At 35.1% G+C, this 19,855-nt stretch overlaps 1 protein-coding gene across 1 annotated transcript in view; it reads right to left on the bottom strand.

Moving 5' to 3' along the window:
- Window positions 1-19,855, bottom strand: part of TAFA5 (TAFA chemokine like family member 5) — a 348,241-nt gene that overhangs the window by 61,794 nt on the left and 266,592 nt on the right. The window contains exon 4 of the mRNA XM_070947505.1: window positions 14,782-14,909. Coding sequence (XP_070803606.1) covers window positions 14,782-14,909 — 128 coding nt within the window. The remainder of the gene's footprint in view (window positions 1-14,781; window positions 14,910-19,855) is intronic.

The following is a 19,855-nucleotide window of genomic DNA, read 5'->3' as shown; positions in this document are numbered from 1 at the left end:
AATTAAACTTAAAATTCTGCAAAAGGTGAAGGGTAGAGGGGGATTCGGTTTGCCTAAATGGGAGTATTATTACCAGGCCGCAAATTTAGCTTCGGTGAGGGACTGGATCTTGTTGAGAAGGAGACGGCTGTTGGTTCTGGAAGGTTGCTGCAGCAGGGTTAGCATTATTTCCTTTGGCAAGAGATGGCAAAAAAACACAGGTGCTTTGCAGGTCATTATTTGAGGAATACTTTAATCGAAACGTGGAGGAAAATTAAAGACAAATTTTATTCTTTGACCCCCTCATGGCTGATCCCGCTAGAAGCCATGACATACACCCCGCTATACAATAAAGAAAAACATCTACCTTATTGTGAGCTGCTTGATAGTCAAGGCTGTTTAAAAACAAGAACCGAACTAGCTCTGCAGGGAACGGAAGTGGACTGGTGGGCTTAGCTCAAATAAATTCCAAATATAAAAAAGATAAGGAGCAAAGAGGTATTGATAGGACTCTGCAGGAGCTAGATAAGATTATATTAGGGAAGGAGGAAAAAATGTTAGCTAAGATTTACACCTTTTTAATAACCCGTTGGATAGGCGACGAGATCGTCAAAGACTCGATGATTGCCTGGGGGAAGAATATTGGCCACACAATCGATTTGGCGAAATGGGAAGAAATTTGGTTTAGACAATTGAAATTCTTGATGGCAACTACTTATAAGGAAAACTTGGACAAGATGGTATACAGGTGGCACCTCCCTCCCGCCCGACTATCCAAAATGTTTCCTGGACTCTCTTCAAACTCCTGGAAGCGTGGGGAGTTAGGTACCTATTTCCATGTATGGTGGACTTGTCCTAGAGTAATTGAATTTTGGAAACTCATTCAGAGGTGGTTGTTAGAAATTACTGGTTACAAACTACAATTGAAACCTGAATTTTACTTATTAAATATCAGGCCAGATAAAATAAGCACTAGCAAATGGTATTTGATAGTTCATATCACAACTGTGGCTAGAATATGCCTTGCCCAAAACTGGAAGGGTAAAGATCTACCATCTGAAGATATGATTAAAGGGAAAATCATGGAATGTGCAGAAGCCGATAGGCTAACTAAACTTTTAAGAGACCAAAAAGATTCTGCATATTTCCAATGCTGGGACCTATGGTACCTTTGGTTAGATAATAGAATAAAAAGTGGACAATGCTAGTTTAGACTTTTATTTTTTATCTGTTTATTTAGATTGAATGTTATGTATTGTGAAATGTTCTCGCCGTGATCTGTTTGTCGATAAATATTCTGTTTGTACTTTTTTAAAGAAATAAAATTATTAAAAAAAGAAAAAGAAAATACGTAAAATATTTCAATTCCATTATTGCATTAACAATACTGATAGAAGGCCATCAAAAATATTGACTGAGTGAAATTTCCAGGAGCAAGTCTATTATCAGTATACATCAGGAATGTGGACTAGATGACTAGATGACATGGCCACTACCTGGATACATTACTGGTTTAAAAGGTATACTCAAAGAATAAAAAAAAAAAAAAAGCAAGAAAGAAAAATTGAATGGAGATTTCCAGAAATACTGGCCCTTTCAATTTTTCAAAAAAAAAATATTAATGAATTAGATTAAAAGTAGAATGATAAAGGGATAAAACTATCCTGTGGAATTTTATTTTTATTTTTGAGGATATTAATAATCTCGTCTAATTTTGTGACATCTGCAAATTTGTTAAGCATCTTCACAAATAGTGATCATCTTGACCAAGTTTGCAGATGTCACAAAATAGATGGGATCACTAATATTCTTGAAACCAAAACAAAATTTCAAGGGATAATTTGAGAAACATACTGAAGGTTGAATTTAACAGAGGTAAACATACAATTCTCAATCTGGAAATATATTAAATGCACAACTATGGGAACAGTGCTGGTGAAAAATGTTTTGAAATAATAGTTTACATCAGTGGTGGAATTCTTTTTACTACCGGTTCTGTGGGCATGGCTTGGTAAGTGTAGCTTGGTGGGCGTGGCTTGGTGGGCATGGCAGGGGGAAGGATACTGCAAAATCCCCATTCCCTACCTACTCCTGGGAGAAAGATATTGCAAAATCTCCATTCCCACCCCAGTCTGGGGCCAGCCAGAGGTGGTATTTGCCAGTTCTCCGAATTACTCAAAATTTCCGCTACTGGCTCTCTAGAACCTGTCAGAACCTGCTGAATAGCACCCCTGGTTTACATTCAATTGAATTTTACCTAGCTGGTGGCTGGAAAAATTAAAAAATGGGCTCTTGAAATGGAACAGAAGGACACAGATTCCCAGAACACCCAGGATTATTTTGCACAAAAAGGGGACATAATTGGGTTAATTTTGTAGCAAGGAAGATACAAAGAAGCTCCTTAATGAATATTGGGCTAGTGCCTTGATGTTTCCTAAAGTCACAGTTTTATATGTGTTGAGCTTGGTGATAGTTTTTACAATAGTACTTTAATTGTACTAATTACAGCATGCTTGCTAGTAGTTTGGATAAATGAACTGTGACTTGATACTTAATGCTGTCATTATACTGTTATTATTCTAGAAGAATGAGTTGTTTGGGAGTGAAGATTATTGCCTTTACTTAAGTGGATTATTCTGATATTCTAATAATTGTGATAATTAATACACTTATAATGAACATTGTTATGGAAATTTGATACTGCCAGGCAGATTTAATCAGTCCACTCTGACAACTTCATTTGAGTTTCCAGGCGTTGCCTTGAATGCTTCAGTTCATATGGAAGAGATTCCTTGAAGTAGGAAGAACAACTTCTCATAAGTCTAATAATATTCCTAAATAAAGGAGTGTTTCCTGAGCTAAGGTGCTGGGCATGAACAATACGGTTTCTTATTCTGCCTTCAAAGATTCAAAATCAGTAAACCAATGACAAATGTGTCAAAAGTGACATACCACAATGTGACATACCCCTTGTGCACAAAAGTGACATACCCCTTGTGCAATTTTTGCAGGCTGTGAAGCAATGGTGGAATTAAAAAAAAATTACTACCGGTTCTGTGGGCGTGACTTGGTGGGCATGGCAGGGGAAGGATACTGTAAAATCTCCATTTCCTCCTGATCAGCTAGGACTCGGGAGGCAGAGAATAGATGGGGGCGGGGCCAGTCAGAGGTGGTATTTACCGGTTCTCTGAACTGCTCAAAATTTCCACTACCGGTTCTCCAGAACTGGTCAGAACCTGCTAAATATCACATCTGCTGTGAAGACCATGTGAGAATGGAGTGTGCTTTTGCACCAGAGATCATGCAAGAGGGCCATGGTTGTCACTGCGTTTTTTTTATTTCCCAGCTGAGCTTCAGAATATTGCAACAAGGAATAAGCCTCGATTCATCTCCTCTAATCAGGGTGATTGTCCCAGAGCCAAAAATGGGATTAATCAATGCCCTGACAATGGTTTCATGGTTTTGAGACCCACCAAAAATGAGGTTGTTTTACTTGTATTTCATTTTGCAATTATTTGTTATTTTCATATAATACATAGCAGTAGACATGATTGGTCTGTATTTTTCTAAATAAATGAGTATATACAAATTGTTTCTCTTTGGTTTCTGTGTGTGTGTGTGTGTGTGTGTGTGTGTGAGAGAGAGAGAGAGAGAGAGAGAAGCAGATTTAAGTGAGGCATTTTCCAAATTGTTTACATGCCCAAAAAATTCATCATCGCTGTTGTAAATCCTGAAGGAAACATACAGTACCTGCTTACAACAGGTTGTCTGTTAACACTAAGAGTTCATTGGAGTTGGACAATTAATAAATTCTCATAACGTTAGAAGAAAGAAGTAATGTTGAAAGGAACACTGAAAGGTGAAATTAATGAATATAAACTTCTTCCTTTTTGAACAAGTTATATAGGATTAGAGATCATCTTTAAACATGATTAGCCTCATAGCAGGCATAATTATTGTATATCTAAAAATATAGGATTAGAGTGAACATCTAAAGATTGCGAGTAATCATTTATTAGTGTAGCTAATTTTGTTATCGCAGCTATTTTACCAACAAAAATATTTTAGCTATATTTATCACATTTTAAGCTGCTTAACTAAATTGTGATGATTTTGTTTTGCTTTTTTATTAATAATTATTTATAAATACTTTAAGAAATTAAATCTGTTGTAAAATGTTACTATGAAATAAATTAATTTAAATGTATGTTTTCAGGTTGTCAGGTAAATGTTTGTTCATTATACCAATACTGCATAATAAATTATTTTACAGATAGTAATTGCCCTAACAATAAAATATTTCCTTATGAATACATGTGAAAGAAAGAAAAAGGCATTGACTACCGACTACTTTTAGCACAGTACAAGATAACAACATTACAACCTCAACTTTTTACTTTTACACATTAGTATATAACTAGCTATTTCGATAACAAATCTACATAATCAGCAAAACCAAAGTCAAAGCTTCATTTTTTTCCATCAGAAGCACAACATCCAGAAGTGATATCCAAATAAAAAACATAAATATATTCTCCTCTTTGAACAATCAGTTGAACGAATACTGCTTTATCTTCCTTGTTGCTGAAATAATATGTATTTCTGCTTGCACTTAATAATCTTTACAAACTATCACCCTTTATATTAACAAAATTCACTGTATTCTTTCTGATACTTTAATCTTAAAGGGAAAAATATTTTTAAAGCACTAAGCTTATCTTTAAATACATTTCTAAAACTAAAACATTTTAATGCATCTTTTTCTTAACTTCCTCTTAACATACATAGTTTAAAGTTCACTTTCAGACCAATACAATTCCAACAATTCCAATTAACTCTTTAAAGTTAGATCACTGCATCCAAGTTACAGCAACAGCATTTGGATTTATATACTGCTTCACATACTGTATGCTTTACAGCCCTCTCTAAGCGGTTTACAGAGTCAGCACATTGCCCCCAACAATCTGGATCCTCATTTTACCGACCTCAGAAGGATGGAAGGCTTAGTCAACCTTGAATACAGGCAGCCGGCAATCAGCAGAAGTAGTCCGCAGTACTGCATTCTAACTACTGCGCCACCATGGCTCTTTATAGAATTTTTTCCCCTTTCTTATATATGGTCTTTTTAAAACTCTAGATTTTTCTTTAGGCTAATACATCTTTTTCTTTAAATTTCTCTTAACATAGATATTTTCAAGTACACTTTCAATAATACTTTACAAACTTTAAAAATTACTTAAGCATTATATTTTAAAGGAATAATATATTTTCAAACTTTAGATTAAAACTTACTTTCAATTACAAATATCAAACCGATGAAAATCCATCCTTTATTCCATTTGACTCATTAAGTTTAACTTACTCCTTCCAGCTTGTCTTCATGGAAAAAATTTTTTTTCTTCCCTGGAATGTTTGTCAAGTAGTTATAAGCTTCTCTTTTTCTCAAGGATTTATCAACTTTGTTAATATCCAAACTTGTCCTTTTAAAAGTTGCAAATTTTCTTGCAGTTCTTTCAATTGTGTTGGGAGGCTTCTATTTAAACTATCATAATAAAATTGGTGTCAGGTTTATATTCCAAAATTATAGCTGACTCCTCTGTATTGTCAATTACTTGTGAAATTGCCTCAGTGGTTTGCTAACTTTCTATATATATTTACATCTCTGAAGTAATTTGAATAGTCTTTTTGTCACCCTTGGAGCATAGCTGTTCTACAAACTGATGAATTTTATTAAAGATTTTTCAAATAAATCTCTAATAATTTGCTCTTTGATCTTCTTAACTTCTTAACTCCCTCTTTGGTCAAAGAGTAGCTTTTTTTATAAGTCACTTAAAAATTGCTGACCAATCAGGAATCATAAAAATCGGAAAGTTTAAGTTTTAGTTTTAGCCACCCACAGCAAAGAAGATCAAGCTACAAATTACTAAAAATAATAAACTAGAACCACAACTTTCTTCCCTTATATTTCTTCATCAATTTTTTTAAAAAAGATAGTCCACACTTCCTTATTTTAGCTTGCCTCAGCAGCCTTTTTCCTTGTTTAGCACGAAGAAATCCTAAAAATGGTGCAGATCTTCAAAGGAATATAGGCTGTAGCTAAACAGAGTCTCTTTTAGCTTAATAAATATTAATAGTCCTTAAAATGATTAAGAAATGAAGGGCACAACTTATTGTCCATTTGAAAAATAAATTCCAAAATGGCTTCATTCTTCAACCACAAATTGATTGTAGGCCCTCTCCCCCTGTCCGCTTTCAGCGCACAAACTTGCAGACCTTTTGTTGTATTGGAGGATCTTGTGGGATGATTCTAGGACTTTCCCTAACCCAGAAGAGGCATATAAGCTAAAGGAATGGATGATTCCTTCTGTTGATAGTTGAAGAAGCTACATTCCAGTGAAAAACCCCTCAGGGATCTGTCCCTGAGCGTGTAGTCAGTTGGCCAACTTTTTACTGGAAGTCAGAAGTATAGTTTTCCATTCTATTTTATCCTTGTTGTTATCTCATCTCATGTTCCCAAATGATATTTTTAAGTTGCGTAGCTCATCTAACTCTGCAAGATTTCTTCAGATAAACATTTCAAAATGTCTTTTCCAGTTGAAATAAAGCAGAAAAATCAGCTTCCGCTCATCTTTACTTCATAACTTAACTTAACCTACTAAATTAAATATCAATTTAAATCTCTCTGAAATCTATGTTCCCATACTTTTAGAAAAGTCAGGTACAATCCATTTGTTAATGTTTTCAAATCTATAACATATCATATTCTTGCACTAAGAATTAGTCGTTGGCTTATCTAGAATAACTTTGCAATGAAATAGTGTTGAAGTTATGTTTGTAGTATAATGCAGATCCATGAATTCAAAATAGCTCTGAACTTGGCTTCAGTTTGCTCAAGAATAGAAGTATTAAAAGATAAATGTCTGTAATGGTTAACGTTTCTTTTTCTTACACAGTTTCTTAATAGTCAAAATGTAGTTTAACAATGAATTCTGGCAAGATTACTAATATATGACAAAAACAATAAGTTGTATTGACATTCCTATAGCCCAGCCTGTTTTAATAGTTTGCCCCTTAATGGAGATATAACAGAATATTATAACATAGATGGTTTAAAAAAGAGGAAACACTCAAAATGTCCTTAGTTGGAATTAAAAGATTTATTTATTTATTTATTTATTTATTTATTTATTTATTTATTTATTTATTTAATTTATTTATTTATTTATTTATTTATTTATTTATTATTCAATTTATATGCCGCCCTCCTCCGAAGACTCAGGGTGGCTTTCAATGCACTTATAGCAATAGCCTTCATTCTTTTGTATATACCTGCTTATTAGGGCTTTTGGCCCCCCCATAAGCGGTTTTTCTACAAAGTCAGCTTATTGCCCCCACAATCCGGGTCCTCAATTTACCTACCTTGGAAGGATGGAAGGCTGAATCAACCTTATACTATATAACACAAGGAACTTTACAGTGGAAGTTTCAAATCTGAAATATTGACAAATTTCCTAACTCCAAGCCAGGGATAGAATTTAGCTGGTTCGGACAAGTTCGGGTGAACCAGATGCTAATTTTACATCTGGCTCACCAAATCGGTAGTTGCAAGGACTTGCTGACAATGCCTACCCCACCCTGCCCCTCCCAGGAGTTTCCACATGGCCTGTTTTAGATTTGACATAAGTGCAGGGCCTGTGCGGAGGCTCTGGGAGGCTCTGGGAGGGTGAAACAGGCCCGTTTCCGGCCTCCAGAGCCCAGGGGAGCTGTTTTCATCCTCTCAAGGCTCGAGGAGAACTTCCAGAGCCTGGGGAGGGTGAAAACGTCCCTCCATGGTGCAGGAGGCCAAGTAGGCCTCATCCCATGACCATGCCCACCCAAAACTGGGCAGAGAACTGGTTGCTAAAATTTTTCAATCTTGCCCCTGCCCCAAGCCATTAAGCAATGAAATCGTTTGCCTTCTGGGTTGTAGGTGCTCCATCAGTGGAAGTATACAAGAAAATAATGGACAGACATTTATCCAGGATGGTGTGAGATCCTTGCATTCAGCAGGAGGTTGGACTGTAAGACTGCCAAAGAACCCTACCAACTCTATTATTTTATGAAAGAACTGGAAAAAAAATGTTCCTTGAATGTGATACACACCTTTGAATTGTATAGAATTTATTTCATTGTCCTTAAGACCTCATGAACTTACATTTTTATCAAGCTACTGTTATCAAAAGTTTCCCACCCCCCACTTCCATAGAAATGAGTTTGAACATCAGCAATTGAATCTAGCCCATTTATATAATTAAACTGTGAGCAGATTAGGTTGAGCACTTTAATTAAACACCACTGAGGAATTATGATTTCTTAGAAGAATGAATTAATGAATTCAGTCATTTTGCTGGGATGTTTTTAGCTACATTATAAGTTTTGTATTTTGAGGAGGAGATAGCATCCCTTAGTGAACAGAGCACTAAATAAGAAACATTTGTTTCAATAAGTTTTGTTCATTAACACAAAATTATTACATCATATTTTTGAATAGTTTGTATAGTTTGAAAACCTATACAACTAAATTTCTCCAAAGTTATATAATTAAAAAAACCTCATTGCCTGAAATTGCAGAAATTTATGAAAATGAATACTCAAGTGGTTGTGATTACTTCCTAAATCTGAGCGAGCTATATCTCTTCATCTGGTTATTTCAATAATTATTAAATTATTTAAATTATTTAAATGAGTAGCTGACCATATTAACACATATTCCATGTCCAATATACTTGTGCAAAACCTACATAGCACAATATAGATACATACAGTGAGCCATATCAGCGCACACCTAATTGTAAGAAATCATGGTGTTTAATGAGGCCAGTTTCAAAATAAAGTCTGTTTAGAATAAGCTAATAAATCATTTGGTCTTTATTAGAATAAGAATGGATTGTCTACAACAAATTAATGTGAATGAATATTTTCTTTTTAAAAAAGTAAACACTCTTTTTAAACTGCGCAATATTCCTTTAGATATTTAAAATGGTTTTGGTTTATATTGTATTTATTCCCTGCAAATATTAACAGCAAAATCTTTAATGTTTTTAACTTTGAAGTAATGAGATGAACTTCCCAAAGTTGTAACCCTTGAAACATTGAACATGAAATAGAAACTCTTATTCTTTGGCAACTAGGGGATAATATCTGAACAATATAATGGATTAATTCATAGGATATGGCTATCGTTACGTTGTGCAACTGACTCATTCTTGTTTTAAACAGTTATATTTAAATGTTAAATTTAGCAGTGTTGATTCTGAGAGATATTTTAAAAGACCATTTGGGGCTGTATACTTTAGTCCTTGTTGCTAAGCGTCTGTTTTGAGGTTAATATTTCTACCTTGGCTTTTAAATTTGTTGTAAATTACTAAGAATGGTTTTGAATCGATTGGATAGATCCACATTACGTCCTGGAATTATCTGTCTGACTATCTGTCTGTCTGTCTGTTTATTAATTTTCTATGTTGCCCATCTCCCCTACCAGATGTCCGTAATGAAGGCAGATTATATCAATAGCTGTATAAATGTACTAATTGTACTAATTTAGGAATATTCCTCAATTTACTTACGTATTCCATTTTCCAATCTTGTTAGGTTTTTAATGCTTAAGATACATATATTTTTGGGCAAAACAAGAGGTAAAGGGAAATATCAGAATCTGTTTTCCATTTTCTGTTGTGTAAAAACAAAGGATATATCCTTCTGTTTCAAGATATAAAAATAGGTGATCTTCTTCTGTTCTGCCTATTTAATTAGCACTTACATATCTTGGATTAAAGGAATAACATTGCTCTAACAACAAAAAGCGGTAAGAAAATCATGGCCAAGCTTAATACATTACATGCCTTTCTATCATGATTTTATTAAGTGACCCAATGCAAAATAATGGTCTCATGTCTGTCTAAACGACAGCATTGCTTTGTGTTCCGTAACAATTTGCAAATAGATGAAAATCTTCCTTTTCCTCTGTCCCTAATTTCAGACCTTGGTTTGATGCAATAAAAATAAAAATACCTTCCTACCCATCTCCAGGATCGCCTTCCATTTCTAGGTTCTTTCATTAATGAATTAATCAAGCATGAATAGTTTTTCCGTATACTAACTACTACTTAATTAACAACTAATTATTAATCTTACTTACACTGATCGTTCAGTGACTTAGCTTCAGGGCAAGAATTTAGGTTTAACAATAGCAAGAATTTAATGGCAGATTGGGAACAAAAATGTTGCATTGGGACCATAAATTGGCTCAGTTCTGTAGACATGTGCAATGAAAGCTGCCTCAGTCCTTTAAAGTTGATTTAAAGGGCTAAAGAACCAGCTGTAAATCAAAACCTTTTGACTAGAATCTTTTGGGATTACAGTCATTTATACTTGAATGTGTGAGGTTCCACAGTTATGCAGATGGATACGCCATTGTACAATAACAATATATACTGCTCAAAAAACTAAAGGGAACACAAGCAGAAGACATCCGAGATCTGAATGAAATAGCCTTATTAAATACTTTGTTCGTTACATACAGTAGTTTTGTGTTCCCTTTAGTTGTTTGAGCAGTGTATGAACTACTGTATGTAAAGAACAAAGTATTTAATAAGGCTATTTCATTAATTCAGATCTCGGATGTCTTCTGCTTGTGTTCCCTTTAATTTTTTGAGCAGTATATATTTTGGTATTCTAGAGATTACATTTTCTATATTTAGTATTTCTTGAAAGTAAATATATATCAGTCTCTTTTAACAGAGATTTGGAGAAGAAGTTTATTTATCTCAGAAGAATGTATTATTTGAGTCAGGTAAGACTTCTTGTTTCAAACTTCAATCACCAATGAAATAATGTGCCTAAGTACAAATCTAGATCATTTCAATCTCAAATAAAATGCTAAATTCTTTGAAACAGAATATACTTACATGGTGTACCAAGAATTGACAAAGAACAGCATTATTAACGGAATTGATAATCAATTGTATACATTTTGGTGTGGGATGGAAAACTGGCAGCTGTGTAAATAATATGGACAAATATCATGTTGGTTCCCATCAGCAATATACATACAGACCAGGGTGGATAAAAATCAATGATTTTTTTAAAAAAATAAAAAAAAAATCAGATTTTTTTATTTAAATCGGATTTTTTTTGATTTTTATCAAATTTATTTTAATAAAAAAACTTTTGGGGTAAAAATCTATCGTAAGATAGTTTTCTATTTAAGATACATAAATAATTTAGTTTATTCAGCATGAAATGGAGCTTAGTTATGTAGCATGAGGCTGTATATTCTGCAACACTGGGACTATCAGTGAGTCAACAGTGGGTCAAAGGAGTAGCAGAGATGACAGTTGCTCTTTAAAAATTATGATTTAAATCGAGTTGATTTAAATCAAGCCTTTTTACTAGTGATTTAAATCATGATTTAAATTGTGATTTAAATCAACTCGATTTAAATCAAATCCACCCTGACATCACCCAAACATTTTGACAGAAGGGGTAGTTTAGACAGCTATCTTTTAATCCAAAAATCAAAAATGATAACTGGCTCTTACTTCAATGAGAGGTATAAAAATGTTTGCAGTTCAATTGTTGTTCATGAAAATGAAAACCTGACATTGGATGGAATTATTTCTAATTCTCTTTCGCATGTTACATATAAAATAATGAGCATGAACATGATTTTAATAGTTCTTTAAAATTATGTGTGAAGTTAAGTAAAAAAAACCCACCCTAGATATATAGAAGTTGTGTACATTGTTAATTTCCACAGCGTTTATAAGAAATTAACATTTGCTCTGAAGAAGAATACACATAAATAACCAATTAAATTCAGTCTTGAATAATGGCACTTCAATGTTGGGCCATACGGTTGCAGAGATGAGAAGCAAAGCTAATTTCCTTGAGACTCTACTTCTAGAGCCCATTCCGAGATGCAGAGGAGATGGAAAACAAGTGTTACTTAACAGATTAACATAGTTGGAAGGGACCTTGCAGGTCATCTAGTCCAACAGGAGACCCTACATCTGCCTCTACCTAGGATCAAACTCACAACCTCCTGATTGTGAGACAAGAGCTCCACCTGTAGGCCACACCAGCTATATTAACTTCAACAGCTCTTGAGAACAGAGAAGCCAGTCATTATTGGCATCTCCATTCCTTGAACCTTTTCTGTTCCAGATAGTTATTATAAGACATGCTATTGCTATAAGTTTAAGAACAGGTGTCTGGATTTTCCTTGTCGTTCTCCTCTATTTTCTTTTGGCTCATGTAAGTCACATTTATAATAAAGGCAGAATGCACCAATTACCATTGCAAACAGGAGGAAGAGCTGTTACACTCGAAATACACCTGAGCCTTCTATAATTTCGTAAACGCCAAACTTAAAGACTCGAAAACTATCCCACCCCTAAAAGGGCCTAACGGGGAAGACTGTAATGATGAAACCGTTAAGGCCAACCTCTTCAACATGTTCTTCAGATCAGTCTTTGTCAACAGCAATGGCTGCTGCCCAGTGGTGAAATTCAAGGTTTTTTACTATCGGTTCTGTGGGCGTGGCTTGGTGGGTGTGGTGTGGTGTGGCTTGGTGGGCGTGGCTTGGTGGGTGTGGCAGGAGAAGGATACTGCAAAATCTCCATTTCCACCCCACTCCAGGGGAAGGATACTGCAAAATCTCCATTCCCACCCCACTCCAGGGGAAGGATACTGCAAAATCTCCATTCCCACCCCACTCTGGGGCCAGCCAGAGGTGGCATTTGCTGGTTCTCTGAACTACTCAAAATTTCCGCTACCAGTTCTCCAGAACTTGCTGGATTTCACCCCTGCTGCTGCCCCACATTTCCTAGTCATACCACAACTAATTGCAACGATCTGCTACATATTGATTTTACAGAAGATAATGTTGAAGCAGCACTACACAACCTAAAGCCATCTCTATCTATTGGCCCTGATGGATTATGTGCCTACTTCTTGAAAAAGCTTTCCACTGCCATAGTTGAAACTCTAAGCTCAGTAAAGCATGGATGTATTTTTACCATTCCTATATAAAATGTTGTAGAGAGCTTTTTCAGCTCTACAGAAGGGATACAAAACTTAATCACAATATTTTAAAAAATGTCATGCCTTTTGCAATGACATTTATAACCAGATGTTATTTTTTAAAAAAAAAATTATAGTAACACTAAACTATAAAAAATTACGGTAAGTATTGCACTGTAATTCAGTTATAAGCTTCATCAGATAAGCCTATTTTACTTCCTGCCACACTGTTGTTGTTTTTTTTAAATCCCACATTTCTTTCATATAGTTTATAATGACAATTTGCAAATTTGATCATCCTTATCAACAAATAAACCAAATGCAATGGGTGGTTTGTCGTTACCAACTTTTATTTACACAGTAAAAACCTCTCCCAACTGATTCAAACAAAGTTGGTTATTTGTTAAAAAATAATAATACATTACTAAATAATAATAGTCTGTTCTTCATGTGTGTACGCCAATATGAGAAAAGTGGTGAACAAACTTTCTCCCTTCCTAACCACAGGATTCCAGTTCCATCGCATGAAAAAATAAGTTCCTCTGTAGAATCATTACTGTGAACATGGAGATGGCTTTTCACCAACATACCTAGGAAAGGAGAAGAATTGCTCCCAAATTCTGAATGGAACATGCAGAGTTGATTCCTGGATACTTTTATTGTGTTTAAGTTGTCTGTCGCAAATAATAGGTGAAGTACAAGGAAATTGTTTAAAAAACTGGAGTTTTGATTTGTCTTCACATAATTGAGATACTAGGAGATTGACTAGTTTTATGGCAAAATGTGACGTGGAAATCAATTGGACCAGAAATACAGACAATTAGAATCAAAGAATGTACATGCCAAATAGATTTCCCAGTTTGATAATGAAAATTGTTCTGTTTTTGAGATGCTAAATTTTGTAAGTTACTTAGACTGAATAACCATCTGACTAACAGACACATTCATGTTGGAAATAGTATAAAGACAGTTAAATGACTGTCAGTTCTATCACTCAGAACACGATTTCTGCTATCTACCTTTGATACTACAATATTTATTCCCCCAAAATGTCTTTCTTGATCTAATACTTATTCGTGTACATTTCCTTTTTATATTTATATTTGTTTTTAAATTATCTATCAGATGGTACTCCAAGCAATTTGCAATAAAAATAAAAATATCAAAACCATCATGAAAGCTTGTTAAACATTTAATTAAATATGTCAACAATTAAAAGAGCAGAAACCAGCAGAACAAATTTGTCTTTGCTAAATGTTGAGAGTTTTGAGAAACAGTCTTATTGAAATGAATTTTTTTGATCTCTAGTTTCTCATAAAAAAATAAACTGATAACAAATAGTGTCAAATAAATCACTGGTGCTATCTTAAGAAACAATTCACTTTACAGAGAAGACAGCCTCTAGGCACAATCAATGAACAACTGTTCATTTGCTCCCAAGGTTTTAAGTTGTACAGATTTCCCGCTGCCACAATTTGAATTTTCTGTAATTTTGAGCTGTGGTCCTGATTACCAGCACTTACAGTATCAAATAAAGAAGTTTCTCCACCATGCCTAATGAGTCAGATTGCAATCAAGGATATCTAAATGAGAGAATTATGGCTACGATTGTATTATAGTATTAATGATATTAATGATATTTTATTCTGAAGCAGCTTAATCTTTTACTTTTTGTTGCTTTTTCATACCCAATGGATCACTTTTTCTACCCAAAGGATTGCAAGAAGCAAGAAAACTCACCGTGGTTGTCTTTATTCTCCCACCGGGTTGTGTACAGGTCCAGCCTGATCTATTGATTAGCAAATCACAGCCTTCTCCTTCTAAACATGGAAGCATTTCACACCATTGTTTTGTTTTAATAATGCGTGCTGTTCAGGAGGAAAGAGAAGAAGAAGAAAAAAAAAAGAGACAAAGATCAGTTTGCATTTCATGCATTTTTTCCCTCTCTCCAGCATACATTTTGATGACGATTCAGTAATTGCATGTGTAATTCTTGGCCCTCCCTCTTCTTCACTATCATGTCTCTAGGGAGAAAGAAGAAACTTACTTAGACACTGAGGCCAAATGGTAATCTCTGGCTAATTTTAATTATAATGTTGAAATTGTGCATTATGATTTGAAGTTGTTTTTGTTTTTCAGTAAGTCATACAACACTGAGATTGGAAGCCAGGCAAGCATCAAGTAACTCAAACACAGAAGTTTCTAATTTCCTCTTGTCCAGAGATGGATAGGCAAGAAATACATTGTCAGAGTAATGATGATTTAAAGCTGACCAGCCCTCTAAAATCGAGGATGAGTCAGCAGGTTTATTGCCCTTTAAGAAGCTGCCTATATAAGGGAGGCCATTAGAGGGTGTCTCTCTCTCTTTCTCTCTTCGTGTATCACTTTCCTCATCGCATGTATCTGCCTTGTAGTTCTCCATGTAGACTTGAAGACTGATTGATTGCCTGGATTTGCTTAGCACGTGTATGTATATATATTGTATATAACTTGTAGATAAACCACTGTTTGTAAGACAAACCGCTGTGTGCTGAATTTTGCTCCTGGATTGTCCCAAAATAGTAGTCACGCTGTAAGCACTCTGACATACATGAGTTCCAGATGCTGCATGGAAAGTGCTCTTTATGACTATTCTTTTAAGTGGGGGGGGGGGGAAATTAAGAATACTCAATGCCAATCTTTGGAATAAGATCATAGGAATCTTGTGATCATATAATCAGATCCCTCTGCCTCACGTACAAGTGTTGTTATATACATAGAAAAGGGGAGAGCTTTGACTGTACCACAACAATTGCCATCCTGACTATTTTGACATACACACAGACACATTTGATGCTGCTGGATAAGCAATTGTGCTGGGAGATGACATATATAAATGTTGATGCTTTACCTTAATGCAAAGATAAGAAACTTACCATATTTTGTGGAGTATAAGACACACTCCCCCCCCCCCCAAGAGAGTGAAAATTTGGGAGCATCTTATACACCGAATGTAGCCCTGTCCACAAGGCCAAAAACGCAAGGCACGGAGATGGCAATCCCTACAGCCTGGAACAGCTGATTGGGGCTATTCCGGGAGGCTGATCCACCCACCAATCAGCTGCTCCTGCTGAATCAGGCTGCAATAATTTGCTGAAGCTGACCTGGTTGTTTGCTATTTGCTGCAAGGACATGTCAGAGTTTGCAGCAGTAATCACATCCAGAAAGCACACACAAGTAACTGATTCAGCAGGATTCAATAACTTCTCTTTATATATAATATAACACATGAAGTAAATATACAATACCAAAAGCAGGTTTTCCAACATGGTAGTAAATACAAGCAAAACACAAGCAGAGGAGAGGAGTTTCAGTTTCAGTTTTAGTTTCAGAGCAGCATGCAGCTTTAGTACAGAACAGTTGAGCTAAGTCATGCCCAGGCTCCTTGCTGTCTCCTTTTTGCTCACACAGCCAATATTGTTTCAGTTTCCAAACAGCCCACAACTCTCTCACACTCTAACAGGACGCTAGTCAGATGAATATCGATAGATGCTGGTAGGCAAAGACAGATTTTTTTTTCTTATTTTCCTCCCCAAAAACTAAAGTGAGTCTTATACTCCAGAACATCTTATACTCCGAAAAATACGGTATATGTGCCAGTAATGAAGAGCTTTAGCAATTTGATTTTTGCAGGTATATTCAAAACATCTTAAGCAAACCAAAAGACCTAGCAACCACAGGGGAAAAAAACCCAGGAGTCATACAACATACAATATAGGAACTGCAAGAACCACTGCGAGGACAAGCAGGCAGAAGACTGGCAGAATGCATTCATGAACACCAACTGGCAGTCAGAAGACATGATGGGAATTCTTCAATTTCACTACATATAGACAGATTTAACCATAGTTTCAATTGGGAAAATGTGACCATCCTAGACCAAGCCAAGTCCAAAAATGCCAGGGAATTTCTAGAAGTCTGACAAATCAGCCATTGATAGACACATAGACATTAACAACATCTACAGACTCTGCAAAAGTGATAATCAACCAGCCCCAAAGAGAAAAAGACTCCAGTGCTTCTCCACCAGGAATCAGCACCCAGATCAGCATAGATTAACTCCAAGGTTAACTTCAGACCAACAATGAAGTAAGCAATATCCCAATCAAGGAACTGCCAAGGAGCCATGAGTAAACAGACCAACCAGAGAATCTCTAAGACCACCCCCACCCACACAGACAGGCAAGGTACCAGAATATAAACTGACAGCAAACAGCACTTCTACTAGCACTGATGATGTTAATTGCATGAAAACAAGCAAGCTAAGAGAGCATCAAGGACCCCTCATTGCAGGTATATATTTGATTCCTATGTGCATTCATCTGTTACTTTTCAACCGATAAAATTGGATTTCTCTCCCTATCCTGATCTTTTATCAACTACTGAATATATCGCTTTCCTTCTTCTTTTTTAAAACAAATCCCCTTTTCCTGCTCTTTCCATTGAGTATGTTTATATTAGTATTATCACTGCATGGGACCTGTATCACTTACAAGAGAAGGACTGTAACTGAGTAGACTGTACTTGAAAATATTAACACAGTCATATGATTGAGACTTAACGGCAGGGCTTCCCTCTCAAATCTGTTTTCAAGAGTCTAGATTTCAGAGGACCTGTTGGATTGTAACAAGAGAATAAAGTATATGGTAACCTATGTTAAATTTTCATAACTCCTAAAGCTTTCAAAACAAGAAGACTTATTGTTTTCACGGAGAGCAAAAGTTGTACAATCTAATAATAACAAAACAAACAAGAGCAGCAACAAGAGAAAATGTACCCAGCAGGTTTTTAGCTTATTTTTTTTGACTAAGAAACAAAATGTTAATTTTTTGTTCTGACATTATAGGAGATTATCTGTAGTATAGAAAATTGTAATGGGTCTAACTTAAAAAAACTTGGGGCTCTGAAAGAGACAGATATTTCAAGGAAGTCTCGTGAGTTCAAAAAGTCTTAGCTATTAAAAGCAGTTATTTGAAGTTCAGATAATCCAAAAGTCAAATTAGAAATCTAAGTCATTTTAAAACACTGTTAAAACTAAAAATGGCTTTCAAAATGCAATCAGAATGACAAAGCCTCAGTGGTTATTTTATTTCAATAAGTTCACTTTACTTCTCTTATGCTCAATGTGTTGTTTCAAATAACAGAAGAATAGAATAATAGAATAACAGAGTTGGAAGGCACCATGGAGGTCTTCTAGTCCAACCCCAGTGGACTTGATGGATCCTTCAGTGATGGAGGAGCCACAACTTCTGGAGGCAAGTTGTTACACTGATGAATTGACTGTTAATTTCCAGTCCACTGACTGGAAATGTCTCCTTAAGTCAAAATTGGATCTCTCTTTGATAAGTTTCCATCTGTTACTTCTTATCCTGCCCTTAGCTACTTTGAAGAACAGATTGACCCCCTTCTTCTCTGCGATAACCCCTCAAATATTTGAGGATTGCTATCATAACAACCCTAGTCCTTTTCTTTGTTAGACTGGATATACCCAGTTCTCATAACTATTCAGCATATGCTTTAGTGTCCAGTCTCTAGAAAACAATGGACTCATATTTCAGTAATAATCCCCCCATATATTATTTAAATAACAGTGTTAATTCATACGGATGGGGCTAGATGGAAGTAGAGTGTTAGCATGAAGCTTATTCACATGGCCAGGATTCTCCAGGAAGAAAAAGAAAACATATTAAAAACCTTGTCATGAGATCAATAGGGGTTAAATCCCAGTTAAGTGGATATAGATTTGCTGAGTAAATCAGAAGGACGCACTGTAGGAAAAGGTCTATATAAATATCAGTAACTCTGTTATTTGTCAATTAATATATGTTACCTATGTATTTTAAAGAAGAGTAATGAAAAATACAAGAAATTACTAGGGCCTTCCCATCGTAGAAAAAAATCCACTCGGATTTATAGTCCTATCCTGAGATGTTCCATGTCTCCAAATATGCTATTATGCAATACAACATGATTTGGAAAATTTGAGATCAAACATATTTTAGCTACAAAATATTTTCTTTAATGGAAGAGATTTCCCATAAGTCTTATGGTATTTCATTACACATAAACCTTAGTGAATAAATTTTCCAGATATAGCTTTCCAAAGTTTTTTTTTTTAAGTTTTAGGAAATAAATTATTATTTTATAAGAATATTTAAAAACAAAGTACCTTAAAGTTTGAAGGGACCTAAATGGACTAGTCCAAGTCTTGCAAATACTTGTTTCTAATATGTGCCTAGCTTCTGCTTAAGACTTCTAATGAGGAGAAAAATATTATGCTCCAATGTTCCCATGTATGTATATATGTATGTATGTATGTATGTATTTGTGTGTGTGTATATTAATACATGTACATGTACATATACTGACAGTGCATACTACCAATTTTTGCAGTGAGATTATAAATGCAAAAATGCATCTGTACAAAATTCCTGAATGAGGAATAATTGCCATTCTACCACTTTGCTTTGAAGTACCAATTCAATCAAACATCAACTGACCATCTAGGGAGGTGACAAACGTCAAGTCAATGGGATTTTGAAACTGTACAGCCCCAAAACTGTAGAAATTCTAGTTTTCAGGGAAATAACAAATAAGTGACAGATAGCTTCAGGGTATTTAGTTTTTGCTGTCTAACAAGGGATGTTAATTGAATGCTTGCCTCTAGAGACAAATCTTTGTCAGGACTCACTGTGCTCTGTTTCTATCTCCTGCTGTTCCGCTCTGCTGTATTCAATTAGTGTATTGGAAGCAAAATAAAATTTAAAGTGATCTC

Source organism: Pituophis catenifer, unplaced genomic scaffold, assembly GCF_029215685.1.
Source record: "Pituophis catenifer annectens isolate HBS135680 unplaced genomic scaffold, rPitCat1.0.hap2 SCAF_7, whole genome shotgun sequence".
NCBI lineage: Eukaryota > Metazoa > Chordata > Lepidosauria > Squamata > Colubridae > Pituophis > Pituophis catenifer.
This window is presented reverse-complemented; position numbering and strand designations above follow the sequence as displayed.